Raw genomic sequence first — 18,116 nt, forward strand, 5'->3', positions numbered from 1 at the left:
GTGATCCCGCCCCCAGACCAGCGGCTGGCCCCGCCTCTTTCCCCAGGACCCGCCTCCCTGCTACACCTCCCCAGGGCGGGCTGGAACCGGCCCCAGCCACGCCCCGATCCCTTGCTCGGTCCCTCCTCACCGCAGCTCTCCCCCTCGTCCCAGGTGCCGGCCTCGCGCCCAGTGTTTTCTTCGGTCCATTTTTCAATCGTTACTGTTGTCCTCACCCACATCGTTCTCAGCCCAGTTCTTCCACAGGACTCTTCCTCGCAGAGTCTAACCTCGAACCTCAGTTCCCTCGGAGCTCCAGTCTGGGCGGCGCACCAGACCAACCCTTAGCTCCGCCTCATGCTTACCCACCTCCGCCCCCTTCCCCTCCCGCCCTAGACGGTGCGGTCTCCCCAACCGGGGTCTGAGCGTCAGCCGCGTTCTTTATCCGGGGACTCCAGCTCCCCCCTGGTCCCTCTGGGTCACAACTTTAACAGCAGTACCTCCCCTTACCTCAGACCCTCACCGTACAGATCCAGCCCTCAGTCCCATTCCCCGTTCCGCTCCAGGCCCAGCTCTTAGTCCAACCCCAGGCCTCAGTCCCGCCCCTCCTCCGCCCTAAACCGGCTCAGCCCCGCCCCGGCCCCGCCCCAGCCATTCCCGGAACCTCGCGCTCCGCCTCCTAGTTGAAGCCCCAAGGCCACCCCTGCCCGCCGGAGCGAGCGAATCTTCCCCGACCCCCAAAACACCGCACGCTTCCTGGCTTCTCCATGGTTGCTCAGGCTTGGGTGGTAGCCCACGCTTTCTGCGTCCATGGTTGAACTCTCCTCCGTGAGGACACGGTGGCGCCTGGCCACCCGGTGCCACCCCACAGCGTTCTCCCGAGTCCTAGAGACCTCACTGACCAATTGTCTGTTGGTTTCTCCATTGGCTTTTCCGGTCCAGGGAGCATACCCCGCTGCCCTCATAGTTAACTTCATCCCAGTGACACATTCACTTTTTTAATATACACACTTTTCATGTTGTATCATACAGTTCACAGAAAATCTGTTCATCACCTACAGACCCAATACAATGGGCACACTTCCCCACACACCCACAGAACAAGGAATTGTAGTGGTGCACGCCTGTAATTCCAGCACTTGGGAGGCTGAGGCAGGAGAATCACAAGTTCCAAGCCAGCCTGGGCTACATAGTGAGCTCAAGGCCAGCCTGATCTACATAGCAAGACCTTGTCTCAAAAAACCAAAAAACAAGGCCAGGGATTTAGCTCAGTGGCACTGCACCTCCCTGGCAAGGTACTGAGTTCGGATTCCCATTACCAAAAACAACCACCCACAGAACTCTCCACAGCTCAAGCCACAAACACCAGCACTGTGGCTTTACACATTGAGCCTCTGTGCAAAGCAAGGTTGAGAAGCCTAGTGCTATGAAGGGCAGAGATGGAAAAAATTACAATGTGAAGAAATTAGAGCGGCCTCACCAACACTCCATACACACCTCTCAATTCCTCCTCCTCAGCTTCCAAAGCCAGGATGCCTCAAAGGGCAGCCAGGGAAAAGGGATGATGGATTTTTTTTGTTTTTATTTTCCAGTGCTTGGGATTGAACCCAGATTCTCAAGAGTGCTTGCTAGGCAATGAAAGAGAAAGAAAAAGGGAGGGAGGGAGAGAGAGAGCAGGTAAGCTAGCTAGGCAAGAGTTCTACCAGAATCACACCCCTGCCCAAAGGTGTTTATACTTTTGTTTTCTTGAAGACATCCACTTGACACTACTACTGCTGACCCCAGCCATCTTTCCTCCAGAGCTAACTCCTGATTGAGCATGGCCACTGCCCAGATCCTCCTCCCTGTAGCTCTAGAATCTGGAATCCAGCAGGGAGGGGAAGCAGAGGGAGGTTGCAGAACAGCCAGCCCTTCCTGGATGGACCATGGCTGGGTAGGAAAGGAACTAGGCAGGGGATGGATAGAATACTTGCTGACCCAGAGGCAGGATCAGTGTTTGAATCTTAGCCTTCCTTGGCTTCCCAGAATGATGGGAGGCCACATGTGTCCTCCTTTCTTGCACTGGATGTCTGGGGAACTTCCAGCCAATTTGTGATTTGGGGTCAGATCCCAGCAGGAAGCCAGGAGCTTCATCACTTTTCCTCCTGTAACGCTAGCCGTAATAAAACGTTTGACTTCTTCCTATGTGTTAGTACTTTATTTTTTGTGCTACTGGGTATTGAACCTGGAGTCTTCACTCTGAGCTACTTCTCCAGCCCTTTTAATTGTTTATTTTGGGTCTGAGTCACTAAATTGCACAGGTTAGGCTTAAACTTGTAATCTCCTGCCTCAGCCTCCCAAAATGTTAGGATTACAAGCATGCTCCACCATACGCAGCTGGGATTTTCTTCTTCTTTTTTTGGTACCAGGTATCGAATTCAGAACCTTGTGCTTGCCAGGCAGGGGTGCCACTGAGCTATATCCCTGGCTGGGATTTTCTGTTTTGTCTTGTTTACAATGCTGGAGAATTTACCAGGGCCTTGAACATGCTAAGCAATGTTCTACCGCTGAGCAATATGCTTTCAGCCCCTGCTGGTGCTTTATCTTATTTCAGTCACATAACCTCCTGAATTCAGTATTATTAACCTCATTTTATAGATAAGGACATTGAGGCCCAGAAGATAACTGATTTGCCCGCATTCTCATCATTAGTGGAGGTATAAGGATTTAAAGATACAGTAGGTCCAAGCTGGACCCAGAGACACATACCTGTAATCCCAGCACTTGGGAGGCTGAGGCAGAAGGATCACCACGAGCTCTAGGCCAGCCTACCCTATACAGTAAGTTCAAGGGCAGCTGAACTATCTCAAAAAAAAAAAAAGGTCTTGACTCAAAAGTTTTTCTGAAAAGATCCAGAGTCCCTACCCTCTCCAGGCCATCTGGTCAACCTATAAAGCGTCCAAAACTTCATCATTTATTTCCTTCCTTCCATCCATTTTGTGGTGCTGGAGATGGAACCCAGGGTATTGGCCAAGCTAGCGCTCTACCACTGAGGTACAACCCCAGCCACAGAGAAACTTTTAATAAGAGAAGGCAAGGCAGAGGCCAGGGATTTAGCACAGTAGCACTGCGCCTGCCTCATCAGCGCAAGGTCCTGAGTTCAATCCCCAGTACCAGAAAAAAAAAAATTTTTTTTTAAAAGAGAGAGAAGACAGAAGCTGGGCATGGTGGCCCACATCTATAGTTTCAGCACTTGAGGCTGAGGCAGGAGGAGGAACACCAAGAGTTCAAGACCAGCCTGGACTACAGAGTGAGACTCTGTCTTAAAAAAAAAAACCTCTAACAGTGGAAATTTAGGTATAAATACCAAGTAGGAAGCATTTGAAGGGACAGGACAGAAGAGAAGGTGCTCAAAACCAGCTCTTTAGATCTTACCCTGCAAGGGTCTGGTCAGCTTCCTAAACCTCTTCTAAGATCTCCCAACTGCCTGAGCCCTACCCAAGGGCCAGAGATGATCAAAATCCCCACAGGGGGCTCACTGCAGTCCCAAATAGCCTTACAGCCTTCACTACAAATCCTGCACTCTCAGCAAAGGAGTCCACCCACAAGGGCTAGCAAAGCTTTTAATGCATAAGGCACAGTGTTGGGCTGGAATCATTAGGCATCCTCATACACAAAGGCTGGGCAGAAGCAGCAGGGACAGTTTCCCTGGCATGAGAACCTCCAGAGGAGAGGGAGGGCCTTCAGTTTTTGGTATGATGCCTGGGGGCAGGAAGTGATTAGTACAGTCCCAACAGTCCCTGGGCAGGGTTACCGCCACCAATGGTAGCTCTTTGGTCTTGATAAAATCAGTGCAAACATCCAGGGGCCAAGCTCTGAGATTAAGGAGGTGCAGTGCCCCAGGGACCACAGTCTCTGGATAGTCTCCTAGCCCCTCAGTGGCAGCATGTGGGCTTCTTCTTGCTGGCAGTTAGGTAGAGGTTGCTGTCATCACTGTTGATGCCTGCAAAAGGGTGGAAAGTCTCTGAAGCAGGGCTGGAGGTTCCCCTTGCTCTATGCCACCCTCAACCAGGCAAGCACTCACGGACAACATCCCCAATGCGCCGGGCCCCTGATTTCTCCAGCTCAGCCAATACGTTGGCCTCAAAGTTCAGTGCTGCCACACGGAAGAAGAATTCCCGGACGTTTTCACCTGACATGGGGAGCACATGGGTGTTGGGGCAGCACCACGTCTAGGGCATGTGGGACAGCTATAAGTGTAGAATGGGAGGTGAGGCAGGCAGGGATCCAGAGGCCTGACACTCACCAGTGAGAGAAGAGACTGCCCAGAACTCAGCCTTAATCTCTTTAGCCACCTTCAGGGCATCTTTCTCCATGAGTGCGTACTGAGCCGGTGTCTGCAGGAAGGCATTCTCGTCAGATGGAGGGCCCTCCCTAAACTGGAAGGTCCCCCCCACTAACACATGGACACTCACACTCAGGTCCTTCTTGGAACCCACGAGGAAGAGAAGTACACTGGAAGGGTCATTCTCCTTGAGAGCATCGGCAAGCCACTGCCTGGCCAGATGGGGGACAGGTGTGAGGAAGGAAGGAGCCAGACAGGTCCATCCCACCCACATTCACAGGCCCCCGCCCCACCATGTGTTCTTTTCCTGTTTGCAGTACTGGGGATGGAATCCAGGACCTGGTGCGTGCTAAGCAACTGCTCTCTCCTGAGAGCACCACCTTCAGGTGCATTCTTTTCCCCTAACCACCCTCTTTTCAGAATCTTCCCTTTCTCGATCCTCCCTCTTCCTCACAGCACCCTCACATACTTAGTATGTTCCAGGGATGTCACATCATTTAGGTTGAAGACAATGATGATCGCTGGAATAGTGGCAGAAGCAGTCCCAGGTCAGTAGGGAACACACCACTGGTTCATTCCCCCCCGGCTACACCAGCTCTGATGAGGCCAGGTGCACTCTCTTGGACCCTCTGCCCCACCCGGCCGAGCCCTTACCTTGAGCTCCTCGGTAGTAGGTTGACGCAATGCATTTAAACCTCTCCTGTCCAGCGGTGTCCCAACTGGGAGGAAGGAGAGGAGAGCCCAGGTAGTAGAGAGTGGGGCCAGGGGTGTCGGCATCAGGGAAAATGACTGAAAGGGGTGGGGGAAGCACTCACAGCTGGAGACTGAAGGGGACTCCCAACACCTCAAATCGTTCCATCTCAAAATCCACTCCAATGGTGGCCTTGTAATTCTTATCAAAAGTGTCTTTGCAGAACCTGAGGAGGCACCAGGTGCTCTGAGCTGTAGCTGAGTCTACCTAGCTAGGCTTTGCCCCACCCTGCCCAACCCAGTCTAGCCAAGCTCAGCACTCCCTTACCTATTAATGAGGCAAGTCTTCCCCACCGACAGGTCCCCCACAACAATGACCTTGGAGATCTTAAATCTGCTGGACACAAGAGTGGACACTAGTTTTCATCCTGGGGAGTTCTTTTGTTGTTATTGTTTGTTTGTGGTGTTAAGGATGGACCCCAAGGCTTTGCACATGCTAGCTAAGCTGTCTACACTGAGCTATACTCCCAGCCCTGATTAGCTGTGTGACTTTGGACAGGTTACTTTTCTGAGCGACAGTTTCAACTTGTTTTTTGTCTGTCTTTTCTTGGTTTTTTGAGACAAGGTCTCAAAAAAGCTGGTCTTGAATTCACTTTTTTTTTTTTGAGACAGGGTCTTACTATGTAGCCCAGGCTGGTCTTGAACTCACAAACTCACTATGTAGTCCAGGCTGGCTTTGAACTCATAGTGATCCTCCTGGCTCTGCCTCCCAAGTGCTGGGATTACAGACATGCGCCACCACCCCCAGCATCACTTTCTAGTCCAGGCTGGCCTTGAACTCATGGCAATCCTCCTCCTGCCTCAGCCTCCTGAGTGCTGGGAGTACAGACATGAACCACCGCACCCAGCACAACACTTGTTAAGAGGAGACAGTACTTAATTCCTTGAATTGTTGTGAAGGTTAAAATGAGATAAAAATCCTATGTTCTAAAACACTGCCCTTCTCCATTTTAACATTTCTGAAATCACTATGCATCTTTAGTGATGTTTTCCATTTAATATAAGACATTGAGGGCCAGGGATTTAGCTCAGTGATTCCGGTGCCTGCCTTGCAAGCACAAGGTCCCGAGTTCGATCCCTGGTACCAAAAAAACCAAAAAATTGATGTGAGCTAACACACTGCCTGGCACACAGTAAATGCTCAATTAATGATCTTTTTTGTTTGTTTGGGTTTTTTTGGTACCGGGGATCAAAGGGACCTTGCCCTGTTGAGCCAGGCGCCAGAACCACTGAATTAAATCCTTGGAGCTTTTATGTTTGTTTTTGACACAGGATCTCACTATGCAGTTCAGGCTATCTTGGAACTCACTCTGCAGCCCAGGGTGACCTTGAACTTGCAGTGATCTTGCCTTAACCTCTGTAGTCGAGGCTGGGGTACATCAACCTGGAGTGCTAGGATTACAGGAGTACACCACCATGCCAGCAGTGCTTAATTAAGGACAGCAATTGTTACTAGCATTACTTCTTTTAACCTACAATGAGACTCATCCCTGGACACACAGAGAGAGAGCCCCCTGCCTTCGGGCTCAATGGATGGTATGTGTCCACTGCCCCTTGCTGGACACTTTCTATTCCTTTCTGCAAGGACCAACAAACTTGTTGGAAGAAAAAGGGAGAGCCCAGAGGCTTAAACGGGACATGACCATGCACCTGGCAGGAGCTGAAATGGAGCCCCAAGGGGATGCATGCATGTGTAACCCTGCTATGACCTCAGCGTCCCCTAGGACTTCCTGTCTGTGCTGTAGATGTCCCTAACTCACCCCACGGTGCCTGTCCGGTGCTCCTGGCAGGCGCAAGTGACGCGGGGGTGGAAGTCTTTGTGCGTGTGCAAAGAGGCCTCCTTCCTCAGGCACTGAGAGTGTTGGAAGAGAAGGGGCTCAGCCACTTTAGGTCCTTGTCCCGAAGCCAAGGAACCCGGGCGGGGTGGGGAGGGAAGGGTTGGGGTGGAGGGAGGACCACCCAGAAGCCGAGGCCTCGCCAGCGCTCAGCGGGGCTGGGCGAGTTCCTCTAACGGGTCTGGTGCCGCGTTCTCCCCGCCCACGCCCGGCTGCAGCCAGAAACCCGACGTGGCCCTGGCGCCTACCTGGGGCAGCTCCGCCAGGATGCGGTCCCTCCGCACGGGCGCCAGGAGGTTCATCTCGCCTGCGGCCTTGCGGAGCGCCCAGAGACGGCGCCGAGGCCTGATCCGCCCCTGCCTCCTGGGCCCGTGGAGAGCCCACAATCACGCGCGGCCGGGGGGTCCCGACGATCACTCGGGGCCACGGGGAGCCTGTGGGAGCCCGCGGCCTGGGAGACGCAACAGCCACCGCGGGCCACGGGGATGAGACGATCACGCGGGGCCGGGGCGAGCCCACGACCACCCGGGCCGAGCCCACGACCACCCGGGCCCGGGGCGCCCCGAAGACGACTCGGGGGCGGGGAGACCCCTCGGCTGCCTGGCGGGCAGTTCCGTCGCGGGGGACCCGGGCCCGCGCGGACCCTACAATGACCCGCGGACGGAGAGCTCCCACGATCACCCGGGGCCGCGGCGACCCGACGACGGCTCGCGGCGGGGGCGGCCCCACCATAACAATGGCCCTCGGGCGCTGCTCGGCCCCGCCGCAGGGGGTCAGTGTGGGCAGGGGAGGCGCTGCCGGCCCGGGCCGCGGGAGGAGGGGGCGAGGGGCCCAGTCCGTTGCAGGGCCTGGAGTCCCTCTCCGCTCCCGCTCCTCCAGCGCTGAAACACGATCCCCGGAAATTCCTGGAGAAGGGCCGCCCCCTGCCCCTCTCCCGGCAGCAACGGCCGCGCAGCCCGCCCTCGTCCCCCCCCCCCCCCCCCCCCGACTCCAATGCTCGGTCCCGGCTCCCGCTCCCTCGCCGGACGCCTCACGCCGCACCCTGGGCCCCCCCACCCAGGCTGGAGCCTGTCCAGCTCTGGATCCCCCAGGACGTTCTGCCCAGCACCTCGGGTCCCAGGCTGCACCTTCCTGGGGACCCTTACCCAGCCGAACTGATGATGGAGACTCGGTGATTGCTGCGCAGCATCTGGCGGGCAGGAACCCGCGGGGAGGGCAAAGGGGAGAGAGAAGGGGCCCTAGGGGAGGCGGCGCTTCCCTCCTACACTGCAGGCCCGGGCCGTGACTCATAGTCTGCCCCTGCTCTCCCTTCTGCCCTGGGAAGTGGGGGGCGGAGAAGTGTGAGGAGGTGCCGTGATCAGAGCGACGTGCCCACCGAGGAGAGACTTCCGATGTCTGGTGTCTTTTCCTTCCAGGCTGCTGTATAGATCATGGAGTGGGAGAGCTGACTGCCAAGCTGCCTGTCTCCATGCAAAATGAAGAAGGGCTAGGCGGACCGAGGAATCGGCCCTTTGGATGGGCACCACTCTGGGACACGAAGACTCCTTCCTTGCTGGTATAGGCATTCGTTTTCCTGTCTCCATTAGAACCCACACACAGAAAAAACCTAGGGCAATTTTTTTTCTTTTTGCCGACACCTCCAGTGTAGAAGAGCATCCCATTTCACATCAAGGAGGACTTCTGGCTCCAGAAGCTCCCCGGTACCAAAAAACCAAACCAAAACAAAAAGACTCAGTGTGTTTGAAGATGGGGTGAATTAGACACAGACCCGCAGCACAGTTAATTAACCTCAGCATCATGCAATTTGCTCTGTGCCAGGAACTGAATTTGAAGATGCAAAGATGACTGGAGGGCCGGGGATTTAGCTCAGTGGTTCCGCTGCTTGCTTAGCAAGCACAAGGACCCGAGTTCAATCCCCGGTACCCCACCCCCCCCACCCCAATGAGTGGAACAGGGGAAGCAAATACTGGCTCAGGGGAGGGGACTAAGAAAAATCATTCGCAGGAAGAACTAGTGGATCCTAGAGAAATCTGCGTGGTGTTTGGAATGTAGAACTACCTCAAGGGTATTAGCGAGCTGGGCACAGTGACATATCCTATAATCCCAGGCTACTAATAAGGCTGACACAGGAGGATCAAAAGTTTGAGCAATTTAGCCTGGGCAATTTAGCAAGATCCTGTCTTAATATATATATATTTTTAAAGACAAGGTCTTTCTATGCAGTTCAGGCTGGCCTTGAACACAATATGTAGCCCAAACTGGCCTCGAACTCAAGGCAATCCTCCTGCCTCACCCTCCTGAGAGCTGGGATTACAGGCATGCCCCATCACGCCCAGCTTTCAAAATAAAAATTTTTCACATTTTTTTTGGTACCGGGGATTGAACTCAGGACCTTAAACTTCCGAGGCAGGTGCCAGAACCACTGAACTAAATCCCTGGCCCTGAAGTAAAAATTTTTTATAAAGGACTGAGATGTAGTTCACTCCTTAGGTTTAATCCCCAATAAGGGGGCAGTTAATATCGAGAAACAGACAGTGGCCATTTTATACTTCCTCTGATACTTACCGTAGACGACTTTCTGTCACCAAATCGCTGTGGTAATTGCTAAACCATATCCTTCTCTGGACCTCAGTTTTCCACAAAAGTGTCTGAGGGAATTAAATCGGGCAAATTGTGCTCTAACATTTCTAGAACTTTGTTTTACCCTCCCCTACTCAGTCTAACTGTATTTTTCCCCTTTGCAGTGTTATCATCTTCTAGAGATTGAAATCCTCTCTTCCCTGAGACTGAAAGTTGTTCAGGATGGGAAGGACCCGGGACAAGATTCAAAGAGGGAGCTGATACACCATCCTCAGATCTAGACAAATAAACATATCTTTTTTTTTGGTACCGGCTCTGGATTGCAGTTTTTTGTGTTGTTGTTGTTGTTGTTGTTTTGTTTGTTGGTTGGTACCGGGGATCAAACTCCAGTTTTTGTGCTTGCGCAGCAGGCGGCAAAACCACTGAGCTAAATCCCCGGCCCATACTGGTGGATTTGTGTTTTTTTGGATTGTAGTTTTTTTAAGATATGTTTATATGGGCCAGGAATTTACCTCAGTGGTTCCGGTGCATGCCGCGCAAGCGCAAGGTCCCAAGTTCAATCGCTCCCCACTACCGGAAAAAAAACCCAACAACAACAAACTACAATCCAAGCCAGGCATGGTGGTACATACCTGTAATCCTAGCACTGTGGAGGCTGAGGCAGGAGGATCACTGAGTTTGAGGCCAGCTTGGGCTACATAGTAAGTTCAAGGCCAGCCTGAACTACAAAGTGAGACCCTGTCCAAAACAAACAGAAAAGAAAAAAAAATTGAAAAAACAAAACCCCCTTATAACTTCTTCCTATTGTGGTACAACCCTGTAATCTCAGCACTCAGAAGGCTGAGACAGGAAGATCACTGAGAGTTCAAGTTCAGCTTGGCCTACATAATGAGTTCAAGACAGGCCTGAAATACATAGTGAGAGCTGGTCTTCAAAAACCAAAAAAGTCAGGAATGGTGGCACATGTGTATAAATCCCAGCACTGGGGAGGCTGAGGCAGGAGGAACACCACGAGGGTCAGCCCGGATGACATAGTGAGTTCAAGGGCAGCCTGAACTACATAGTGAGACCCTGTCTCAAAACAACAACAACAACAACTTGTTGGTGCTTGAGATGCTTTTTTAAGTTATATGGAAAAATGTTTAAGTGCTTTTCAGTTTTGTTTTGGTTGAGTTCTACTGTATTTGAATATTATTGTAGTTTTTTTCCCCCTTGCATTGTTCTTCTTTGAATAGTTTTAATTTTTTGTATATGTGTGTGTTTGATAATAAAGTTATTTTAAAAATTAAAAAAACAACACCCCCCCAAAAATACAAAAACAACTAAATGAACCAATCAAAAACTACAACTCCCAAGAAGCTTTGGGGCCGGAGGAGGGGCGAGGTGGCGCATGCTTAGTCACGCTTGAGAAGAAATGAACTCTAACTACAGTTCCCAGCGGGAAGCACGCCAAAGATCATCCAATCAGATCTCGGTAAAAAGCATCGCGAGTCTTCAGTGAGATTTAGCGGTATAAGCCCGTGGGAACGAACCCAGGAGGCCCTTTTTACCAAGATGGCGCCGAAGGCAAAGAAGGAAGGTGTGTGTGCTGGGGCTGGGGCTGGGGCTGGGGCTGGGGCTGGGGGCCACAGCGGGTTTGCCTGGGTTGCCCGGAGAGCGAACGCATTCGTAGGGCAGTGGCGGGGGCGAGTCCTGGGGAAATCTTCGGAGCTACCCCCCGCTCTTGGGGCGTACTTTGTCGGGACGGCGTAAGCAAGCCGCATGGGCTAGGCTTCCGTGGAAGGGGTGGGAGAGGCATCCCAGGAGGCATTATCTGACCGGGCGAGCCACACAGTGGACTCTCGGAAATTAAAAACATCCACAGACCGGTGACCCATGTCTCCAGGTTCGTAAGGACATAAGTGGCCTCAACGTTACTGATTTGCCTTTCTGTGTGTGTTAAATGGCCCTGTATATTTCTCCCTTAATGAGTGTTAAGTTTTTTCTTCTTTGTATCCTTGAAGTTACTCCAAATTAGTTATCTTTCCTTCTCGTGTCGTGCATATGATGGAAAAAAAATTAATCTCCTGAGATTTGTGATGTCTCCAAAGGAACCACTGATGCACGTGTAGGCAAGGTCACCCATTACTGGACGTGAGGCCGGAAGTGACCTGCCAGTTTCTGAATCCCGCACCTTCGTTTTCTTTACCAGCTCCTGCCCCTCCCAAAGCTGAAGCCAAAGCAAAAGCTTTGAAAGCCAAGAAAGCAGTGCTGAAAGGCATCCACAGCCACAAAAAGAAGAAAATCCGCACGTCACCCACCTTCCGCCGTCCCAAGACACTGCGGCTCCGGCGGCAGCCGAAATACCCTCGGAAAAGCGCCCCCAGGAGAAACAAGTCAGTACTGCTCACAGACCTGTTTGAAGATGTTTGGATATTTTTTATTGATGTTACCCACCTTAGAGCATGCTTCTCAAAAACCCATTGATATTTACTGTATTACTCTAAGGGGAATGAGACTTTTCTGTCTTTTTTTTTTCTTTTTTTTTTTTGAGACGGTCTCCTTGTATAGTCCAGGCTGGCCTTGAACTCATGGTGAACCTCCTGCTTCAGCCTCAAGTGCTGAGATAACAGGCGGATGCCACCACATCTGGCTTTTCTGCCCTACTTAAGAGTAAGAGAGGGCCGAGGATTTAGCTCAGTGGTTCCACTGCCTGCCTTGCAAGCACAAGGTCTGGAGTTTGATCCCCAGTACCAAAATAAAATTAAAGAGTAAGAGTTTTTAAATACTGGCAGAAAAACTGTCCACCTACAGTCTCAAGTTTTCTGTTAGGTTATTTATTCAGCATGGTCAGTTTGAAAGTATCTTGTGGGGAGTATAAAGCAGGATTAAAGAGCTGCTCCTTGGGGCTGGCAGTGTAGCTCAGTGAGAGTGTTTTTGTAGCATGAGGGAGGCCCTAAGTTTGATCCCCAGCACCAAAAAAGGAAAAAATAAAGGTAGATTCTTTGAGTTTTGTTCCCTTTTTTGAGGCGGGGTCTCACTATGTAGTTAAGGCTGTCCTTGAGCTCACTATGTAGCCCATGCTGGCCTCAAACTCATGGCAATCCTCCTGCCTCAGCCTCCCAAGTCCTGTGTTTAGAGGAGTGCACTACCACACCCAACATAGGATACATTCCTTAAAAAAGAGCTGCTCCTTTCCCCGGGCATAGTGGTGCACACCTGTAAACTCGGCACTTGGCAGGCTGAGGCAGGAGGATCATTGTTGGAGGCCAGCCTGGGCTACACAGCAAGACCCTGTCTCAACCCCCAAAATGTATATCATATATATATGTATACATACATACATAAAGTATTCTAAATTTAGTTCCTTGCTTGCACCACCTAGGAAACAGTCCTTGGAGGTGAGGGTGTGGGTGGTTTGTGTGTGTGTGCCATACTGAGGATTGAACTAAGGTCCTTCAACATGCTAAGCTGGTGATCTGCTGATGAGCTGCATCCCCAGCCTTTTATTTTGAGATAATCTCAAAGAAGTTGGGTGGCTGGGTAAAAGGTATTTCCTAAGAGGGACAAATGTGTACTTCTCTTATGCCCCCAATTTGGACCTAGATTTAGTGTAATAAAGAGTTTGGGTTTTGACCTAGCTTCAAATCAGGAAAGTAGTGGGCCAGGGATGTAGCTCAGTGGTTTTGCTGCCTGCATCTCAAGAACAAAGACCCAAGTTCAATCCCCGGTTCCAAAAAAAAAAAAACCCAAAAAACCAGGAAAGTAGTGTGACTGGACAAGGAGTGGCTTGTCTGAAGTGTGTTCAAGGTAGCCTGTAATCCCCCCGCTCTAGAGGCTGAGGCAGGAAGATTGTGAGTTCAAGGCCTACCTGGACTATAGTGAGACCCTGTCTCAAACAAAGTGGTAACTATTGATCACAGCCCCCCTTTAGCAGCCATTGGGGGCAGAAATGTGACCCACCCTCCTAGGGAATTTGTCAGCGTGGAGCTCCAGCAAATGAAAGGGTTTGAGTCAAAGATGATTCTTTAAGGATGAGAGGCTTTCAGGTTAAAGAAAATACTCAAGGATTCTGCCTCCTAGGAGGAGCTTCACACTCCTAGGTATAAGGTGCAGCTGATGACACTGATTAGCGGCAACCAAAGTCTGACAAAAATGATTGTACCCATTGTCTGACGCACCTGTGTTCTCAGCCTTGGACTCTTAAAAAAAAGCCCATCCTACTGGACCCAGGCCAGGTGACCCCCATGTTGTTCACCCCTCAGGCTTGACCACTATGCCATCATCAAGTTCCCCCTGACCACAGAGTCAGCCATGAAGAAGATAGAGGACAACAACACACTCGTATTCATTGTGGATGTCAAGGCCAACAAGCACCAAATCAAACAAGCTGTGAAGAAGCTCTATGACATTGACGTGGCCAAGGTCAATACCCTAATCAGGTGAGTGGGGCCCCATGAGAAGTGGCTAGAGCCACAGAAGGGATCCCAGAAAACTTCATGAATGCCTTTAAGTTCCCTGCTACTGCTCTTGAGGTCAGAAGTAGGATTTACACTGTACAAAGTCCCCTGTGAAATTACTGGCCTTTGTATCAAGTATAGATCTGAGGAAACTCTCTAGGACTTCACTGATGAGGTTGGGGCAGAGGTAGGCACTATAGTAAAGTACTATTACATGGATTTAGTCTCAAGTGTTTTGTATTTCCAATGAAAGGAAACTGGCTCGACTCCTCTATGCAAATGATGGAAAATTCACTATTTGGAAAAGAATGATAAGAACAAAGGAACCACTGATGCACCAGAGGATGGGGGCATTCAGGGAGGGGGGAAGGATGGAGGCAGGAAGGGCTAAGGCATCCTTCTCTGCCCAGGCCTGATGGAGAGAAGAAGGCGTATGTTCGACTGGCTCCTGATTATGATGCTTTGGATGTTGCCAACAAAGTAAGCTTCCTTTCCTACAGACTCCTAACATCACACATTTACCTTCTGGGTGCAAATGATGAATCTGTTAGCGACCAAAGCCTGACTTTTCCTGATTAGTCATAATTGACTGACTGCACCCTGGTGTTGAACAAGCTCTGCCCACCTAGTTTGCTTTTTAATCGAAACACCCAGCTTAATCTACCTATTTCATCCCCAGTAACAAAGCTTCCCTTTTGTTTTTCAGATTGGGATCATCTAAACAGTCCAGCTGGCTAATTCTAAATACACATTATTTTCACCACATACATATGCTTCTTTTCTTTATGTCAGTTTCTGGTTGGCCTGGGAAAGGCCCCCTGGGGTGATGGTGGGTATGCTCCCCACCACTGAGCTGCATCTCCAGCTCTGAGTAGGACTCCCAATATACTTACCCAGTTGGAACACTCAATCCCTCAAGCCATTATACTTGTTAATAACCCTGGTAGTTAACACCAGAGGTTTTATTACTCAGATGAGGGTTATTTGTCCTAGGAACTCCAGGACAAGAGAACAAGCTTTACAGGATTCCCTTTTATCCCTGGAAGTTTAGAACTGTCTTTAGCATCCATTTCAGGTCACTGTGGGTTGGCTGGATTTGGGTTGGATCCTTGTCCTCACACCCACATGCATGTCCAACCAGTTTGTCTGCTTCCCTCACTGGTTACCCAAGAAAGGATTTTAAGGCTTCAGAAGAGTGCTTTCAGTAGTGTGGGTGTAGGCTCAAGGTAGAGACTGGCCCCTGGGGATGTTCAGTTGGGGTAGAGACCCAGTTCATGTGTGAGGCTGTTTCTGTTCTGTGTTTGCTGTCCTTGCCACATGTACCAGGCTCTGTTCCTCTCACTCAGTCAAGAACTTATCTTTGTGTTGTTGGCTGGGAACACGGTCAGGGCAGAAGTCAGAGCGGAGGAGGCGGGAAAAGTAGATGAGGATCATCACATCTAGCATGAGCAGGATGGCCAGCAGAAAGGTCCCCAGGGTCCTCTGGCCTGCATACTGCAGGAAGAAGTTGGTGAGGTAGGCCTGAGGAGCCAGGCGGAAGAGAAAGTACATGACCAAGTTGACATACTTGTTGACCTGGTAGAGGAGGAGATTCTGGGCATTGTTGATTTTCATCATCATGCGCATGGTGAGGAAGATGTTGCTGACTTCCACCAGTAGTGTTAGGACACCTCCACCAACAAACCTTTTCCAAAAGATGCCTGAGAAGAAGGCACCCATGGCCTAGAGGATAAATGAGGAGTTGGAAAGCCAGGTCCCAAGGCTCCTGGGAGTTAGGAATGTCACACCAGAGGGCCAGACAAGCCTCAATGTTTTTTCTACTTGTATTTTCTATTTTGTAATATCAGAGGTACTCTTAGCACTGCGACAGGTCTTAGCTCATATTTTTACACCAGATCGCACTGTTACGCATTCTGTCCTTGAATTGTGACTCTTGCCTTAGCTTCCCAAGTAGCTGTAATTACAGAAATGCTCCACTGGACCATGTTCTCCCCAAATTCTAACAGTTTAAAGTAGATAAGGTGGGGTTTTTTCATTCATAAGATTAGATTCTGATCCCTGCCCACAGGTTCTGGGCACAGTGGGTGCCATTCCCAGTCTGTTGAGCAAGAACACCGATAGTGGCACCTCAGCTAGAAAAGTAGGACACAGGGCTGGACTGGGGTTGAGATGACCTCCCTCTCATGTTCACAAAGAACATGGGACTTGGGACTAGGTTGCCGGCAGCGTGGCTATGCATACCACATCACTGCTTTCTCACTTACCATGACATGGTGAACAAGGTATTCCCAAGAAGCTCTGGCCTGACGACTAATTACTATGTCCACCGTGTCGTGAATGAAATACCCTAGTGGAGGAATGGAGAAAGGTCATGAAAGGGACTTAACCTTCTTCCCCAGTACACCCACTTTACCTCAGGCTTCCTAGCCAAGACCTACCAGCAGAGAAGCAAACGAGCAAATAGCCAGAAAGCGACCAAGCTGCCTCAATCTCCACCAGCATCTCGGGGCTCTGCCATAAACTGGGAAGGAATAAGGGAGGCCCTTAGCATAGTCGGCACCCGAAGAGACCCTCAGGTCCCCCGGTACACTGTCAGTCCCGGGACAGTTCAGGCTTGCGCCATTGGCTGGCAAGGGAGCGAGGAGGGGCTTGGCCGAAACCCCGTTGCCTCGGGTTTCCCTGGGCCGCCCCTGGTTGGGTAGTTTTCCAAACGGAATCAGGTGAGATTCACGGCCTCGACCCACTGGTGAGTGATGGAAATAGTAACGCGGAAGCCTGTCCCAGCACCCGCACGGAATCCCCGGGCCACCTCACGCCCCCGGTCGCTCACTTACCACAGCAGCGCCCATATCCCTGACACAATGGAGTGGGTGAAGGAGACCAGCAGGTTGTGCCAGCGCCAGGTACGCAGGGGGTCGGTGCGCACGTGCGCGGGCAGGGGCAGGCGACAGAGCGCGCGCCTCAGTGCCCGGAAGGTCAGCGTGGCGCCCAGGAGCAACGGCAAGGCGGGGTGCAGCAGGGGCAGCATGCTGGCCCTCCCTGCAGTCTGTCCGTCCGCCCTCTAAGCCGCCTCCTTGAGCTGTTCTGTGAACGGGGCTCCCTCCGGCCCGTCACCCCGGGCGCCTCTCCCGCCGGCCGCCAGCCGCCAGCCCCACACAACTCTCCCGGAGCCCTCCAGGCCCCTTCGCTCCTCCCTGGCCTGCCTGCCTGCCGAGCCTCTGCCCCCGCCCCCGGCCGTGCCGCCCCGCCCCGCCCCGCCCGCTGCCTCCGCCCCTCGGCGCCTCTGCCGCGAGGAGGGCGCGAGCCCCATTTCCCCCGGGGCCTCTCGAGCCCCGCCCGGATCCCGCCAACTTCAAGCGGGAAGGAGCTGTCCTGGGGGCGCCGCGGCGGAGACATCCCTCGCTGGCGCCTCCTGACGGCCGAAAGAGTCCCCGGCCGCCCGCGCTCAAACGGCCCCATAACCCGCGTACCAACTTTCTCCGGGGCCGCCCGCTCGCCTGCCTAGGGCCGGCTCCGCGAGATCCCTCTCTTCGCCTCAACTCCTTTCTGGGCAGAGCTGGGCGGGACCCATCACGCGTCCGCTTCCCCTACAAAACCCTGGTCCTGGGGAGGGTTCGGAAACCCCGCCTCGAACAGTGGCTCCGCCCAGACACCGTCCCGCCTCTGGCCTCAGATCGACTTGTTTTCCTCCTTCTCCCCGCATCTCTCGGCTCTCTCTTGAGCCCCGGAGGCCAAGCGGCTGTCATAGTCCTCCTTTAGACCGTCCCAGCCCTAGTCTCCTGGCTCCCTGGAGGCTGGGGGGGAGAAGACCGGATTTGCCCAGACAGCTGGGGTGATTCTCTTCTCCAGGCCACTGGCCTGGAGCAGTTGCGGCTCCCGGCCACTAGGTGTCAGCCTGTCCTCACTGTGGCGCGGGGTCCCAACTCTCCAAGGCAGTTCTTGGGGAGAGAATCACGCAAACCCTAGGCCAGTGCCGAACTGGGCACGCAGAGCCCTCTCTGTCAAGACCGGAGGCAAGTCCCCCCAGCTAAGGTTTGACAAATTATCAGCATGCATTCAACAGCTAAGATCACATTAATTGTTCAAAAACACGACAAATACAAATTTTTATGTTTCAATAAGAAGCTATATCGAGGGCCGGGGATTTACCTCAGTGGTTTTGCCGCCTGCTGCACAAGCACGAGGACCCGAGTTCGATCCCTGTTACCA

General features: G+C 52.1%; 3 protein-coding genes, 1 long non-coding RNA gene and 4 other non-coding genes across 14 annotated transcripts; 6 read left to right on the forward strand and 2 right to left on the reverse strand.

Moving 5' to 3' along the window:
* Positions 1-3,567: 3,567 nt before the first annotated feature.
* On the reverse strand, positions 3,568-7,780 carry Rab34 (RAB34, member RAS oncogene family). Of its 4 annotated transcripts, XM_087191541.1 has the most exons (11): positions 7,618-7,780; positions 7,137-7,339; positions 6,814-6,905; positions 5,322-5,387; positions 5,119-5,220; positions 4,958-5,022; positions 4,773-4,824; positions 4,434-4,515; positions 4,265-4,355; positions 4,043-4,150; positions 3,568-3,961 (listed from the first exon to the last, which is right to left on the reverse strand). In XM_087191541.1, exons 2-11 carry the CDS (start codon positions 7,188-7,190, stop codon positions 3,894-3,896), a joined length of 780 nt encoding a protein of 259 aa, XP_087047667.1. In that variant the 5' UTR covers positions 7,191-7,339; positions 7,618-7,780; the 3' UTR covers positions 3,568-3,893. The 4 variants fall into 4 exon arrangements, with proteins under 4 accessions (XP_087047667.1, XP_004857061.1, XP_012932379.1 ...); XM_004857004.4 differs by lacking the exon at positions 7,618-7,780 and having other exon boundaries at positions 3,568-3,982; positions 7,137-7,305; XM_013076925.3 differs by lacking the exon at positions 7,618-7,780 and having other exon boundaries at positions 5,322-5,390; positions 7,137-7,305.
* A 524-nt stretch (positions 7,781-8,304) lies between these two features.
* On the forward strand, positions 8,305-9,777 carry LOC110344396 (uncharacterized). The gene is made up of 2 exons (XR_002386975.2): positions 8,305-8,443; positions 9,633-9,777. It is a non-coding gene; the product is annotated as an uncharacterized LOC110344396 (long non-coding RNA).
* Positions 9,778-10,853: 1,076 nt separating this feature from the next.
* On the forward strand, positions 10,854-14,674 carry Rpl23a (ribosomal protein L23a). Its single transcript, XM_004857009.4, has 5 exons — positions 10,854-11,047; positions 11,660-11,843; positions 13,713-13,889; positions 14,318-14,387; positions 14,614-14,674. The coding sequence occupies exons 1-5, from the start codon at positions 11,023-11,025 to the stop codon at positions 14,626-14,628; spliced, it is 471 nt and encodes a 156-aa protein (XP_004857066.1). The 5' UTR covers positions 10,854-11,022; the 3' UTR covers positions 14,629-14,674.
* On the forward strand, positions 11,506-11,573 carry LOC147823829 (small nucleolar RNA SNORD42). The gene has a single exon (XR_015443314.1). It is a non-coding gene; the product is annotated as a small nucleolar RNA SNORD42 (small nucleolar RNA).
* On the forward strand, positions 13,557-13,629 carry LOC147823830 (small nucleolar RNA Z17). Its single transcript, XR_015443322.1, has one exon. It is a non-coding gene; the product is annotated as a small nucleolar RNA Z17 (small nucleolar RNA).
* Positions 14,181-14,245, forward strand: LOC147823831 (small nucleolar RNA SNORD42). The gene has a single exon (XR_015443315.1). It is a non-coding gene; the product is annotated as a small nucleolar RNA SNORD42 (small nucleolar RNA).
* LOC147823832 (small nucleolar RNA Z17) lies at positions 14,436-14,507 on the forward strand. Its single transcript, XR_015443321.1, has one exon. It is a non-coding gene; the product is annotated as a small nucleolar RNA Z17 (small nucleolar RNA).
* A 155-nt stretch (positions 14,675-14,829) lies between the features above and the next one.
* Tlcd1 (TLC domain containing 1) lies at positions 14,830-18,075 on the reverse strand. 4 transcript variants are annotated; one of them, XM_087191543.1, is made up of 5 exons: positions 17,378-18,011; positions 16,742-16,760; positions 16,346-16,428; positions 16,172-16,254; positions 14,830-15,629 (listed from the first exon to the last, which is right to left on the reverse strand). In XM_087191543.1, the coding sequence occupies exons 3-5, from the start codon at positions 16,407-16,409 to the stop codon at positions 15,246-15,248; spliced, it is 531 nt and encodes a 176-aa protein (XP_087047669.1). In that variant the 5' UTR covers positions 16,410-16,428; positions 16,742-16,760; positions 17,378-18,011; the 3' UTR covers positions 14,830-15,245. The 4 variants fall into 4 exon arrangements, with proteins under 4 accessions (XP_087047669.1, XP_087047668.1, XP_012932356.1 ...); XM_087191542.1 differs by lacking the exons at positions 16,742-16,760; positions 17,378-18,011 and adding an exon at positions 18,057-18,075; XM_013076902.3 differs by lacking the exon at positions 16,742-16,760.
* Positions 18,076-18,116: the final 41 nt, after the last annotated feature.

Source organism: Heterocephalus glaber, unplaced genomic scaffold (genome assembly GCF_053883595.1).
Source record: "Heterocephalus glaber isolate CG9 unplaced genomic scaffold, H.glaber_assembly_v1.0 deba00001564, whole genome shotgun sequence".
NCBI classification, from domain to species: domain Eukaryota; kingdom Metazoa; phylum Chordata; class Mammalia; order Rodentia; family Bathyergidae; genus Heterocephalus; species Heterocephalus glaber.